The sequence below is a fragment of the Pseudonaja textilis genome, chromosome 13, assembly GCF_049901715.1.
Source record: "Pseudonaja textilis isolate UNSWEBS1 chromosome 13, rPseTex1.2, whole genome shotgun sequence".
NCBI classification, from domain to species: Eukaryota; Metazoa; Chordata; class Lepidosauria; order Squamata; family Elapidae; genus Pseudonaja; species Pseudonaja textilis.
In genome coordinates this window covers 654,486-667,334 of record NC_142002.1, presented here as the reverse complement: position 1 = coordinate 667,334, position 12,849 = coordinate 654,486, and the positions used below count along the sequence as shown (strand labels likewise).

Here is a 12,849-nt window from a genome sequence, read left to right as displayed (position 1 = left end):
ATGATTGGCACAAGGAGTAGTTAAAAACGTGCGGACGGGTGTGGTGACTCTAATCAAGAGAACATTCAGTTTCATTTTCTGAGGTACAACTCCATCTAAAGACCTTGGATAAATACTTATGGGCTGTAGAAAGAAGAGGGGCGGAAGGCTGGGGAGAAAGGATGAGCAGGGAGGGAACGCAGAAGCTTTTCCACCAAAGCATGGCGATGAAGGAGCCTTTACATCGAATCTTAGGACCTACGATTGGGAGGGACCTTGGACCTTCTAGCCTAACCCCTTACTCAAGCAGGAGACCCTGTGCCATTCCAGACAAATGGCTGTCCAGCCTCTTTTTGAAAAGTGTCCAAAACTTCCAAGGTTGTCCTATTAAGATTGGAGATAAAACTCCAGAAGAATCTGAAATAAGGATTTGTATCCTTCAGAAATAAAGGAGGCAGAACAATTACATAGCAGTATCTTCCTATTATACAATGAACTATCAAGAATATTAGCTCAGCGCATGGCATTTATCCATCACAACACGGGAAATACGATCAAATGAGATCATCTTTGGAGAGTTTGGTAGGATGGCTCTCAGGACTTGGAAGGAAGAAATGAATTTTGTTCAAAAGAAGTTTTAGAAAGAGAGGAAGAGGGCTTGAACTATAAAATCTACAAGACAATTCAAGGGAAGGCACTTGTTGGTGCTCTTGAGAGTACATTGTTTAAAGTAGGTGGAAGGGTGAATAAAAACAGCACTTATAAATGTTATCTATTGCTGACAATTCAACTATGGAAAAATATGGACGTGATTACCAAAAGCAAAGATCTTTCCAAACATCAAGTGGTAACGATGGGGACTTTAATTGCCCTGACATAGGTTAACAGGCAAGCTCTGCCCAGCATGGCCCTTTGAGGAAATCCCCACCTTGCTATTTTTCTGGCACTTTTCTTGTTCAGAAGGTAGAAGAAAGCACAAGAACTTCAACTACCCTTGTTTACATGAATCAATGAGGAAAGCCTACTAAGGCCAGTGGATGCAGTAATGATCCAATACATATCGATTTTACAGAAGACAATGTTGAAAAAGCACCACACAATCTAAAACCATCTCTATCTATTTGGACCGGACGGAATATGTGCCTACTTCTTTAAAAAAAGCTATCCACTGCCATAGCAGAACCTCTAAGCATAATCTTTGAAAAATCTTTCAGGACCAGCTCCTTGCCAAACCTATAGTCACATGCCATGGTCATCCCCATCTTCAAAAAGGGAGACCCCAGACTAGTTGAAAATTACAGACCAATCTCCTTATGCTGCATCACCTGTAAAGTCATGGAATCAATTATTAACCAATCCATCATCCTCCACTTAGAGACAAACAATCTACTCTCTAATAAACAATTTGGTTTCAGAAAAAAACTATCCTGTAATCTGCAACTCTTACACTGCAAAAACATATGGACTACATAACTTGATCAGGGCTAAGCAATAGACGCAATCTACATAGACTTCTGTAAAGCCTTTGATTCAGTGGTACACGAGAAACTACTCCTAAAACTAAAATCTTATATTATCTCGGAATACCTGCATAACTGGATAGAAGCATTCCTGTCAAACAGACAACAAATGGTCAAAATTGGGAGCATCCTATCAAATTTTGTACCTCTCAATAGTGGAGCCCCCCAAGGCAGTGTTCTAGGACCAACTCTCTTCATACTCTACATAAATGACCTCTGTGATCACATTAAGAGCAACTGTATTCTCTTCGCTGATGATGTAAAGCTATTCAACACCACAGACAATACTGCTACCCTTCGAAAAGATCTTGACTATGTATCAGAATGGTCAAACAAATGGCAACTTCAAATCTCAACAAATAAATGCTCTGTCTTACATATTGGCAAAAAAAAATCAGAAAATAAAATACAAGCTGAATAGCCAAGATCTTGTTGATGATCCAAGCTCTGTCAAAGATCTTGGAGTACTCATCTCAAAAGACCTAAGTGCTAGAGCCCACTGTAACTACATAGCCAAAAAGGCATTAAGAGTTGTTAACCTAATCCTACATAGCTTTTTCTCTGGTAATATCACACTACTAACTAGAGCATACAAAACATTTGCTAGACCAATGCTCGAATACAGCTCATCAGTCTGGAACCCACATTACGTATCTGATATTAGCACAGTTGAGAAAGTCCAGAAATATTTCACAAGAAGAGTTCTCCACTCCTCTACTCGTTGCAGAATACCTTATGCCACCAGACTTGAAATTATAGACCTAGAAAACCTAGAATTATACCGCCTTCGGTCCGATCTAAGTATAGTATATAAAATCATACATTGCAATGACTTACCTGTCAATGAATACTTCAGCTTCAACCATAACAACACAAGAGCACACAATAGATACAAACTCAAGGTAAACCGCACCAAACTTGATTGCAGGAAATACTTCAGCCACAGAGTGGTCAATGTCTGGAATACTCTACCTGACTCTCTGGTTTCTTCCCCAAACCCCAAAAACTTTAACCTTAGACTGTCTACTATTGACCTCACCCCTTTCCTAAGAGGTCTGTAGGGGGTGTGCATAAGCACACCAACGTGCCTACCGTCCCTGTCCTATTGTTTCTTTTATTTTTCTTATATGTACCCATTTCATGTATTCATAATGATGTATATACTCATTCCTATTATCTTGTAAGTGATTGACAAATCAAAATAAATAACTAAAATAAATAAAGCGTATCTACAAGAAAGTGGGTTTTAATCCATATGGAACAATGAGTTGTAAATGAGAAGATGAGCACATGGTGGACAAAAGTTATTTAAAAAGGAGATGCTAAAAGCACAGACTATTCCAAATGAGAACCAAGGGAAGACAGCCAAAGAAGCAGAATCGAAGAGGACACGTTCTGGAGAAAGAATCACAAGTACAGCAGGAAGGCCCAGAATTTGAGAGAGGCTGTCAGACAGTTTTGGTGTTCAGAATGAGCTGAAAGGAGCAGCGGATGCTTAAAAAAAGGAAGAGGCCTTCTTCAGGGTGGGCTGACAGGGCACGAAGAAGCAGGATCAAAATCAACGGTCCAGACCATGCTAACAGAGAGCAAAGAAAAGGCAGAACATTTGGGCCCTTTCGTGAGCCTGTTGTGTGAGGAGAGGGTGGCATGTCTAGGTTGAAGAAACAGGGCTGCCAATTCAGCCTGATAGAAATCTAATCCGGAAATGCTTTAAAAATGCTTTAAAATTCCAGGGCTGCTGAGTTGCACTTTAGAGCACTGAAGGAAACACCTCCTCACTGGGCTGGTGGTCTATGAAAATTCTGGTAAATGTGATGACAAAGACCCTAATTCTAACCCCAACCTTTCAAAAAAGGAGAAAGAAATTCATCAATATCTGCTAAAACAATTGATCTATTGAACATACATGGAATTATTGAGTGTAGCCTGATCAACCTTATCTCATATTTATAAAAGTACAGACCTAATATATTAAATATGGACTAAATACAGCTAGTCGTTGACTTATGAACACAACTGACCCCAAAATTTGTTTCTAAGCAAGATAGTTGCTAAATGAACTTTGCCTCATTTTATGACTTTTCTTGCCACAGTTGTTAAGTGAATCGCAGTTAAGTTAGAAAACATTGTTAAAGGAACCTGGCTTCCTCATTGACTTCGCTTGTCAGAAGGTTGCAAGAGGTGACTACTGACCCCCTGGGATCCTCCCAGTGTCATAAATACATGCCATTTGCCAAGCATCCAAAGTTTGATCGCACGATCATGGGATGCTGCAAGAGTCATCAATGTCGAAAATGGTCATTCTCTTCATTGCCGTTTTAACTTCAAATGGTCGCTGCCTGTAGAACGTCTACTGGGAATTTTGCAAATAGATTGATGGATGAAAACGGAGACCAACGGGGCAAGAACAGGGTAGACAAATATTGTTCACATTAAGAAGATGTAATTGCATTGATCACAGTGACATGGCTGGCAGAAAGAAAATGTTAATCTGCATCAACACAAATATAATTTCCAACCTTCAGCAACTGAAAAGGCCACTATAGACAGGTGAAACTCCCCCCCCCCGCCCCGCTTGATTGTATGAATTCCAGAGGGGGACCCTCCGAGGAGGAGAGGGGCAAATGGCCAGCAGGCAGAGACAGGGGAGGGCAGCAAAGTAGAGTGGATGAAGCTGGAAACTAAGTAGAGCCACAAGGACCACCCAGCCATGGGGAGAAAGGCCAGGAGCGCCTGAGGAGGCCACATTGGCCAGCGCTCCTGTTCCAGAGTCTGGGCGTTAAGGCAAATCCCAAGGGGACGTTAGTCACAATCACCTCGAAGCCACTGGAAGGTGGAAGGGATGGAAGGAGGCTCCAGGCAGGATCCAGGCTCTGAGCAGCCGGTGGCTTGCCTGATTCTTTGAAAGCCTGCAATTCTTCAGACCAAGAGAAAGCAAAGCCCCCCTTTTTTGCTGTTTGGAGGTTTTGCTTTCAAACTGGGGCGGAAGTGAAATGATGGAATTGGTGGTGCTGCAGAAACCCCATTTGGCTGTTGGCTCTTGGGAGGCAACATGTGTGACATGTGAATGTGTTCCTGAATCTGGAATGGGCAGTGGAAAACAAAGCCCCGACTCCAGGAGTGCCTCCTGTGACCCTCATCTTTTGCAGACGGGACAAGCAATGAGGCCATCTCAAGTTTCCCAGCCTTCTTCTCAGGGCACGACTAGACAGCTCAGGGGGTTCCGGAATTGAACTGAGCTTCGTCCCAGGCCCCCCTCCCCCCCCGGGGCTGCTGCCTAGTAGATTGGCAGGCACATGCAGACAAAGGCAGGGATGCATCTATGGGTGGGGTACTCATCCCAGGAGGGCCAAAGTGAGGTGGGAGGGAGGCTTCTTAAAGAATAAGAGGTAGGACAAAGTGGTAATGCATTTTCGGGGAATTAGAAGTCACCTGGAGTGTTTCTCTCGGCATCTGGTTTGCCTCTGCGGCAAGAAAATGGATGGCCAGAGGCTGATGAGACCTTCCTGCCTATTCTGATGGCAGCAGGTTTTTTTTGGTTTTTCACAGAATAGCAGAGTTGGAAGGGACCCCAGAGGTTTTCAACCCACCTCTCCAGCAGGAGACCCCAGACCATTTTAGACAATCTTTTCTTAAACATCTCCAGTGTTGGAGTCCCCATTCTTGGCTGGAGACCATCTGGCTTTGGAAACTGCTTAAAAGGTAGCAATGCTTTCCTACTCATGACTTACACTTAAGCAGAGTTGAGGTGATGCCCTATCATGACAACTCAGAAATGGTTCCCAGAACACCTGCATATACATGGAGCAGAAATAAGGCTGATGGGAGTAAGATTCTGCAATAGTGAATCGGTTGCAGGGAGGCCTTTAGTTGTAATTTAATGCAGTTGTTTTGCTGCTGAACTGAGACAAGGAACATGCTTTGAATAACCAAGATGTGGAAGCCTATTGTGTCCATAGAGACCCCAAGTACCAGGTTGACCATTGTGACCATCTGTAACTATGATGATCGAGGACCTCACAGTTGAGTTGGTTTACTCAAAGCACCCCCTGAGGAAGAAGGTGCCAAGAAAGCAGGGAGCCTTCCTCAGAACCTCACTGGCCTGGCCTGAACTAGACCTCTCCTGCCCTGGGGTCTGGCAGCTGGCCCCTTGGGCTAGAAGGGGGAGGTGCTGGAAATTGGCCCAGGTCAGGTCCTTCTCCCCCCCAGCTCTTGTTTCTAAAATATCAGCAAGGAGGCCATGCAGCAAGGGAACGCTCGGATGCCCTGGTGTTCCTGTCGGGGCGAGCTGTGTGAGCAGCGGATCCAGTGACCCACCCTTCACCTGACTCCGGAAGGTGCTGATGTGGTTCTTTCCCTGATCATGTTAAGAACTAGATTTACCTGACTTGGGCAGTCTGGAATGTCAACTGTCTCACCCCCTGGATAAGGTCAGTTCTTCTTCAAGGAGCTTCGCAGGGCTGGGAACAGAGTCTGGGAGGGCATTTCTTGTACAGAGCGGAGGTTTCTCTCACTGTGCAGAGCAGCCGAGGGGACAGTTTGGAGCTCCTGAGCGACTGGGCTGAGCCTGACTGGCTCTGGGCCCAGGAGATTAGGAAACCCACCGAGGCTGGGCTGCTTGTCAGCTTTTGGCCCCTTCAGCCTTGCGGGCTGGCCTGGGCTGGCCTCCAGCCCTCCCCAAGAGAGAGTGAAGTCAATGGGGAACTGCTCGAGGGAGGGAGGGGGGGCTGGGGGAGGCAGATTTGAAGGAAGATGAGTGTGAATGGCTACGGATGAGCACAACTTCCCCCTTTCCTCCCCTGAGAAAATCAAGAGGAGTCTGGTAGCACTTTTTCCAGTTAATCGACTTTATTAAAAAGCATAAGCTTTTATTGACCCTCTTCATCTGAAAAGATGTTACTAGACTCTTCCTATCATTATTTTTTATTCCACAAAGGCTAACAGAGCTCTCCTCCTACAATACCCTCCACTTGGAGCATTGCATTTTAGTAGGCTGACTAATTAATCGGATGGGTTTCCATACTTAATTTTATAAAGAAACCTGCAGCTTCATTTAACTTATTTTCTGGGTGAATGTCTCCAAGATGGGGAGGGGGAAACTCCCGCCCTTTGAGCCTGGGGTGCTGAAGGGGAGAGGACCAGCTTCTGATGCTGCTTATTAGGTGCATAGCAGGGGGGAATGCACCTGGCAGCTGCTGAGAGACTCCCCAACAGGATCCCCCTGTGCAGAGGAGGACCCCCAAAGAGGCCGGGAGGGCTCAGAGTCCCCCAACCTCCCCTCCCCCCTCCCTCCCTCCCCCAACATGCCCCCATCCCACCTGTTTCTCCAGTGCATCCTTGGGCTTGGGCGAAGGTGCTCTGTCGCACAGGCAGCCTTCCAACAGGTAGAGGCCAGCTGGCCGGGAACTGGAGTCATTCTCGAAGTAGAAAAGCATGTTCTGGAGGAGGGCGAACCACTTGGGGTGCCATTTGGTGTTGTCGGAGCTCCTCTTGCTGAGGTAGCCCCGCCGGGCCCCGTCCTTCTTGGCCAGCAGCCCCAGGTAGACGGCGTGCCCGTCGTTCAGGCGCAGCGCCTTCTGCATAGTGTGGGCACGGGGGAGCTCACAGCCGCAGCAGCCGCAACGTCGTTCGCCTCAGCGGAGCCCCAGCCCAGGCTGGAGCCCCTCGCGCCGCCGGCCCGCCTCTCGCATGCCCGCCGCCGCCTGGCTCAGCGCGGCCCGGGCGCCCCCAGCTCCGCGGTCACCTGGGCGGCAGGTTGGACGGCCAGCACCGCGGACAGCGCCGCCGCCACCGCCGCCGCGCTCCGAGCAGCCTTCAGCACCGCGGACAGCGGCCAACTGCGGCAGCGCCGCGGCGCTCGGAGGCTGCGCGCGCCCCGCCGGCCAGCCCGGCGGAGAAGAAGCGCCGCCGCCGCCGCCGCCGCCGCCGCCGCCGCTGCCCGCCTCGCTCCCGGCAGGAGGGGACGGCGGTCCCGGGCGGGGCGGGGCGGGTGGCAGCCGAGCAGCCTGCGGACCGGCGCTCTCCCGACCGGGCCCCGCGCAGGAAGCCCGTCCTGGCAACCGCGGCGGCGCGCCTGAGCCGAGGTTTATTTTTAGCTTCCCTCTGGCGCCTCCCAACGCCCAGGAATCGGTCGGGGAGGAGGACCCTTCCCCGCGCCTGAGGCCCGGCTTTTGGCGGGGCGGGACTTTTGGATCAGCCGCATCTGCCGGGAATGCCGGTGCCCCCAGCGGGGGAAGCTCGCCCTCCTCGCCCGGGTTCCACCAAGCCCGAGGCCATCTCGTGGCCGGGGGGCCATCCGTCCCAGCGGGCGCCCTCGTCCGCAGGTGGCTCCGTGCGTCAAGCCGGGTCTCTTATCCAAGGGTCAGGCCAGAAGATCCGCAGGAAGAGCCGCTGAGCTCAGTCCAGTCCAGAAGCGGCACCCTTTCCTTCCCGCTGGCATCAAGGCCTCTTCTGAGGACCTTACATTCCCACACCCGCATCCCTGGCCCCCATTAAGCCAGCCCAACTGCCAGACTCACGTTGGCCTCTGCTGAACAGGCTCCCTTCAACCTCGTTTAGAAAGTGGGTCCATGCCCCCTCGGGTAGCCCCATGAGGGTCCCCACTTTCTAGCGTCACCTCGCCATTGGCAAAGCAGATGGCAACCAGCCTCATGACTGGCCTATTGGAAGAACCTGGGAAGGTGCTGAATGTCCTGCCAGAGAGAGGCGTCTCTTTCCCCAGGTGGCTCCTTTCTTCTGCCTCTGATCCTAAAGACGCCGGCCTTCGCTTTTGGCCTTTCTTGCAGCAGCCAGGGGATCAGAGTTGGATGGGATGCCCGGTTGGGCAAGAGGACACGGGGCTGGGTGAATTCTCCACACTAGCCAGTCTCAACGGTCTGAGCTCCAGATCAAGAAAGTAAGGACTCCGGTCACTTTGCCCTCCTAATGTTTTATTGGACTGGAATCTCGCTACACATCTTTGTGCAACTCTGGCAGAACAAGGATTCACAAGAGATGCTTTCTGATCCTCCAAGGGTGGGGATTTGACAATAAAATCACAGAATGTAAGTATTGGCTGGGGCCTTGGAGGCCACCTAGTCCTGCCTCTCTGCCCAGTGCACAGTATTGTTCACCCTGAGAAAGGGCCGTCTAGATTCCTTTGAAACACCCCCAGCATCTCTTGAGGCAGACTGTCTTGGTGGCACCATGGAAGAGGCACTTCCGCTCAGTAGGACTACGTGAAAATTTGTCAGGGAATTGCACGGCAGGTGCCCAAATGAAGTCAGGGACACTGGCACAAACTTTTATTTTTATAGAAATAAGTATATTTAACATCTCTATTTACATTAGATAAGTTAGTCAGGCACATCACTACATCATGAGGTAAATCATGAGGTAAATCACAGAACAGCCTAGAGAGAACACACAGAAGAAGAAGAAAAAGGCGGGAAAAAGGGGAAACTCCCCCTTTACACCCAGCGTCCAATCATAACTTAGATTGCCTCATGCAGGAGTCTGCACTCTCCAACCAATCAACTACGACTGTATATTCTGGCCCATTATCCACTTTCCTGTTCCAGCCATTAAATTAAATATCTGAATAACCAAATTGCCAGATCTGCTCATCTCTATGGTAGATTATCCTACACACAATCCTTTATTTCTATTCTGCATGGAGAATAATGGGCAATGACTAGAAAGCTCCCATAAATACGCCATTCACATTTCATGGAGGTAGCTGCATCCCTTAACATGATTTTAACCAGGCAACACAGACAAATGTATCTCTGTTTCAAGCATATTGGTACTGTCCTGCCCCTGTTGGAGACTGACTCTGAGGGAGAGGAGGAACGACTGACAGGGAGTGGAAGTGTGGCTCCGGAGGTTGTGGAGGAGGCTGGGCAGTCTGAGGAAGACCCAGGCCCACCCCCTCTCCATCCTAGGGCACGCAGGGAGGAGAGGATAAGGGAGAGTCGTGCATGGCGTGGTCTACAGGGGAGGAAAGGGCCTTGATCCTCTTCATGGGCTGCAGCTGTGAGGACTGGTTAAAAGGACGGACATGTGTATGGGCCAGTGCTGGAAGCAAAGCGTGGAAATATCTCTAGTCTGTCGTTCCTCTCTGAGTTTGGTCTCCTTCCCAGTGTGTGTTCCGATATCTGTGGACTTCTTCAAGCCCTTATCTTGCCTGGTTCCCTTAATTGCTTCCGTGTGGTTGGTGTTGTTCCTACTCTTTATAATTTATAGGCATTTTTAGTTTAAATGGCATTTCCTCCTTTTCGGAACTGCTTGTGGGGGCGTTTTTTTTGTCTCCAGTCAAGGATATTTGGAGCTTTGAAGCAAAGTGAAGGAATAAAAGGGGCTTCACCTGTTTTTGTGACTATTTTGTATCCCATCCTGGGTCATCACAGGTCCTGTGGAGCTGCGCAGAGAGGAATTATCTCAAAAGAACCCCCAGAGGTCACGAGGGCACGCTTGGGAATGGTAAGGCAGTCTGATAGAAATTGGGGGGAGCCATGGGACTACACTTGATGTTGATATCTTGATAGTAAACTATGTAAGCAAGATAAATGAACCTCAAACTAGTTGCGACCTCTTCACCCTTAGTCTATTTGAAAAGGGTGTGTGTTTGTGTATTTTGTGTGTGTGTGTGTGTGTGCAGGCTGATGGTAGTAAATGCCTCCCATTTCTTATCACTGACCCAGATTGTGACTTCTTTATATAGGCTGGAAGAATGTTGGAGAGATAATGTGAATTTGTTGTTTGGATGGGGAAATGTGGGTACCACTCCAGTGACTTTAATTAGGTCATGTATCACCATGGTAACATCCAGGAATTGTCTAGAAACCAGGAAGGTTTCTGGGATTGGAAGCATATTAGCAGGAGGACTGGAAGAACCATGAAATCACAGAAGGCCTGTAAAAGGAAGGACTTTTCTGGGCCCAGCCGTTCTCTCCAACGCCTCTGCCGGGAAGGGAGCCAGAACTGTTCAGATGCTTTCAGTTTTCTCACTCTGCCATTCCACGCTTACAGTATGAAATAACATTAAAAAAAACCATTTCTTTCCACCTAATTCTCATAGTTAAACAGAGAAGAACTCCTGATAGTCTTTCTAAAATTGAATATTTAGTAAACCATGATACAAAAATCAGTAAAAAAAATTAGAACTCTGGAAAAATGCTATATAAATAAACGAAATTCCTGAAAATACATAAACAAACAAGGACCGTATATAGTATGTAGTGATAAATATGAATGAACAATAGGATTAGCAAATAAATAAACAATGTGATAAAAGTAAATAAATAAACAACGTGATAAAAGTATCTGTTAATGATTACCGAACAAATCTTTAATATATCTGTCAGTGGCCAATCGCTTTTTTGGCTAATGTTTTCCACTTCATTCAACAAAAATAAACAAGGCTTAAAACAGAAAAAGATGGAAAATCTATATCATGAATAAATCTGAAAACTTGACTAGGAGAGTCCAGAATGCTGCCCCTTGTCCTAGAAATAACTATGTGAAACAGGCAGTCAGGGGAGCAAATGAAATGTACCCCAGCCCACCAACCCCAAAGAATATGGTCACGTCCAGGCAATGTCAGCATTAGAGGCGCTTCTTTTGCCTCTGCAGCCATGCGCCACTGCACTGCACAAACATCGTTCTACGGCTGCCAGTCCCAGAGCAGCAGCAACTCCGGGTGGATTTCAGAACAATTTCATAATCCAACCCCCCAAATCCCAGCTTAAAACAGTAGTCCCAACCTGGAAAAGCAACATTTAGCCAACAAGGTTCCCGTAAGCCCTTGGCCTGAACACCAGTGGAACAGCCAGGCCTTTGGTGCCTTATGGGAGGATGCCAGGGTCAGGAGCACACGGACAGTCCGTGGGGCAGGGGCAGGCAGAGAGAAAGCATGGCAACAAATTGTTTGCTAGAAGGGACCCACAGTATGCCCTCCCACCACCTTGGGGGGCAGAGCAGAAATGATGGAGAGGCAATCCCGCAGCAGCCTGGCTGGCTTTATGGGAGATCAGCAGTCCCTTGCATCCTGCTGTCAGCCAGAGCAACTCAAGGAGCTATGGAGTGGCTGCCCAAATGTAGCTTCTGGGCCAGCTGAGCCCCTACCGGGCTTATGACTGGCTGATTTGAGTCAAATTCTTTAAGAAACTCATTCAGGCACCCAGGGGTTTCCCCAGTCTAGTTGTCTATATAGACGAACTATATTTATTATAAGGACTGATCACAATCTGAATCATGATCTTCATTTTTTGGGAGGAAGTTTATCTGCTTTCCACGAGGCCAAATACTTAGTGAGACTTTTGCAACCACTTAGTGAGTGCGATCAAAAAGAAAATGGGAATTTTCCTCCAGTGTTTTGAGTGATTTGGATTATAATCAAGCAAAGGTTGCTTTAAAGCAAAAACCATCAGAAAGAACTTTGGGTCGACCCACAAAGATGTCTCGGGCAACCCTATTTGCCACTTTTAAGCGCCAAAGTCTCTGGGACATTTATTTTCTCCAAATGCCACACTTCCTTGGTGGCATTTTCCTTTCTCGGCAGACTTGGAAGGCCAACTCAGGACGATTCCCAAGAGGAGGATTCAGAGGGAAGTGGGGAGCTTTGGGGCAGGTGAAGACCGACGCTGGCCCTTGCCTGACTGTTCCCAAGGCTGTGGGGAGAAATAGGACGGACCTGCCGCCAGGAGTTGTGGATGCTCTATCACTGGAAGGTTTTAAGCAGAGATGGACAACCATTTGTCTGGGATGATGCAGGGCCTCTGCTTGGGCAGGGGGGTGGACTTCACTGAAGACCCCCAATGCCCCTTTTCCAACTCTGTTATTTGTTATTCCGATTTGTAATCATCTCCACTTCTACAGACTTGGAAACAAGGAACACCATGAGCCAATCAATTCTCCCCTCCAGCTGACCAATAGGAGTGCTAGAAAATGTCATCCAATCAGTGTCCAACCCACAGCTACTGCAGATCCAAGGCAATTTTCTCGTTTCCAATTTGTACAAAGGCAAAGTAAAATGAATTGCAGCACCCACATGTAGCACATTTGTCTCATCGTGACCATGAGGACAGAGTTCCCAAACAGGCACTGCCCCAGTTTCAAATCATGGAACCAGAAATAAGCTGACAGCTCCTGAATTGTGCTCAAATCATGAGATTAGAGAGGTCTGGGACTGCTGCAAAACTCCTGTACGGAAGTCCCTGAATATAGCATAGAAAGGATTTCCAGAAGTTGAGCATTTTTCTCACTGGAAAATGTGCACGTCCCAGAGGTTTATCCACTGTGTAACTTTTGTCTTTGTGTTTGGTTAGTTAATATTAGCCAATTGGGCTTGGCTTCTGGATGGCGATTATAT

At 47.9% G+C, this 12,849-nt stretch overlaps 1 protein-coding gene across 1 annotated transcript in view; it reads right to left on the bottom strand.

Moving 5' to 3' along the window:
- The window catches only part of RASGRF1 (Ras protein specific guanine nucleotide releasing factor 1), a 41,546-nt gene extending 34,252 nt beyond the window's left edge, over positions 1-7,294 (bottom strand). The window contains exon 1 of the mRNA XM_026709325.2: positions 6,818-7,294. Within this exon, the coding sequence (XP_026565110.2) occupies positions 6,818-7,081 (264 nt within the window). The 5' untranslated portion in view covers positions 7,082-7,294. The remainder of the gene's footprint in view (positions 1-6,817) is intronic.
- Between the last annotated feature and the right edge of the window lie 5,555 nt (positions 7,295-12,849).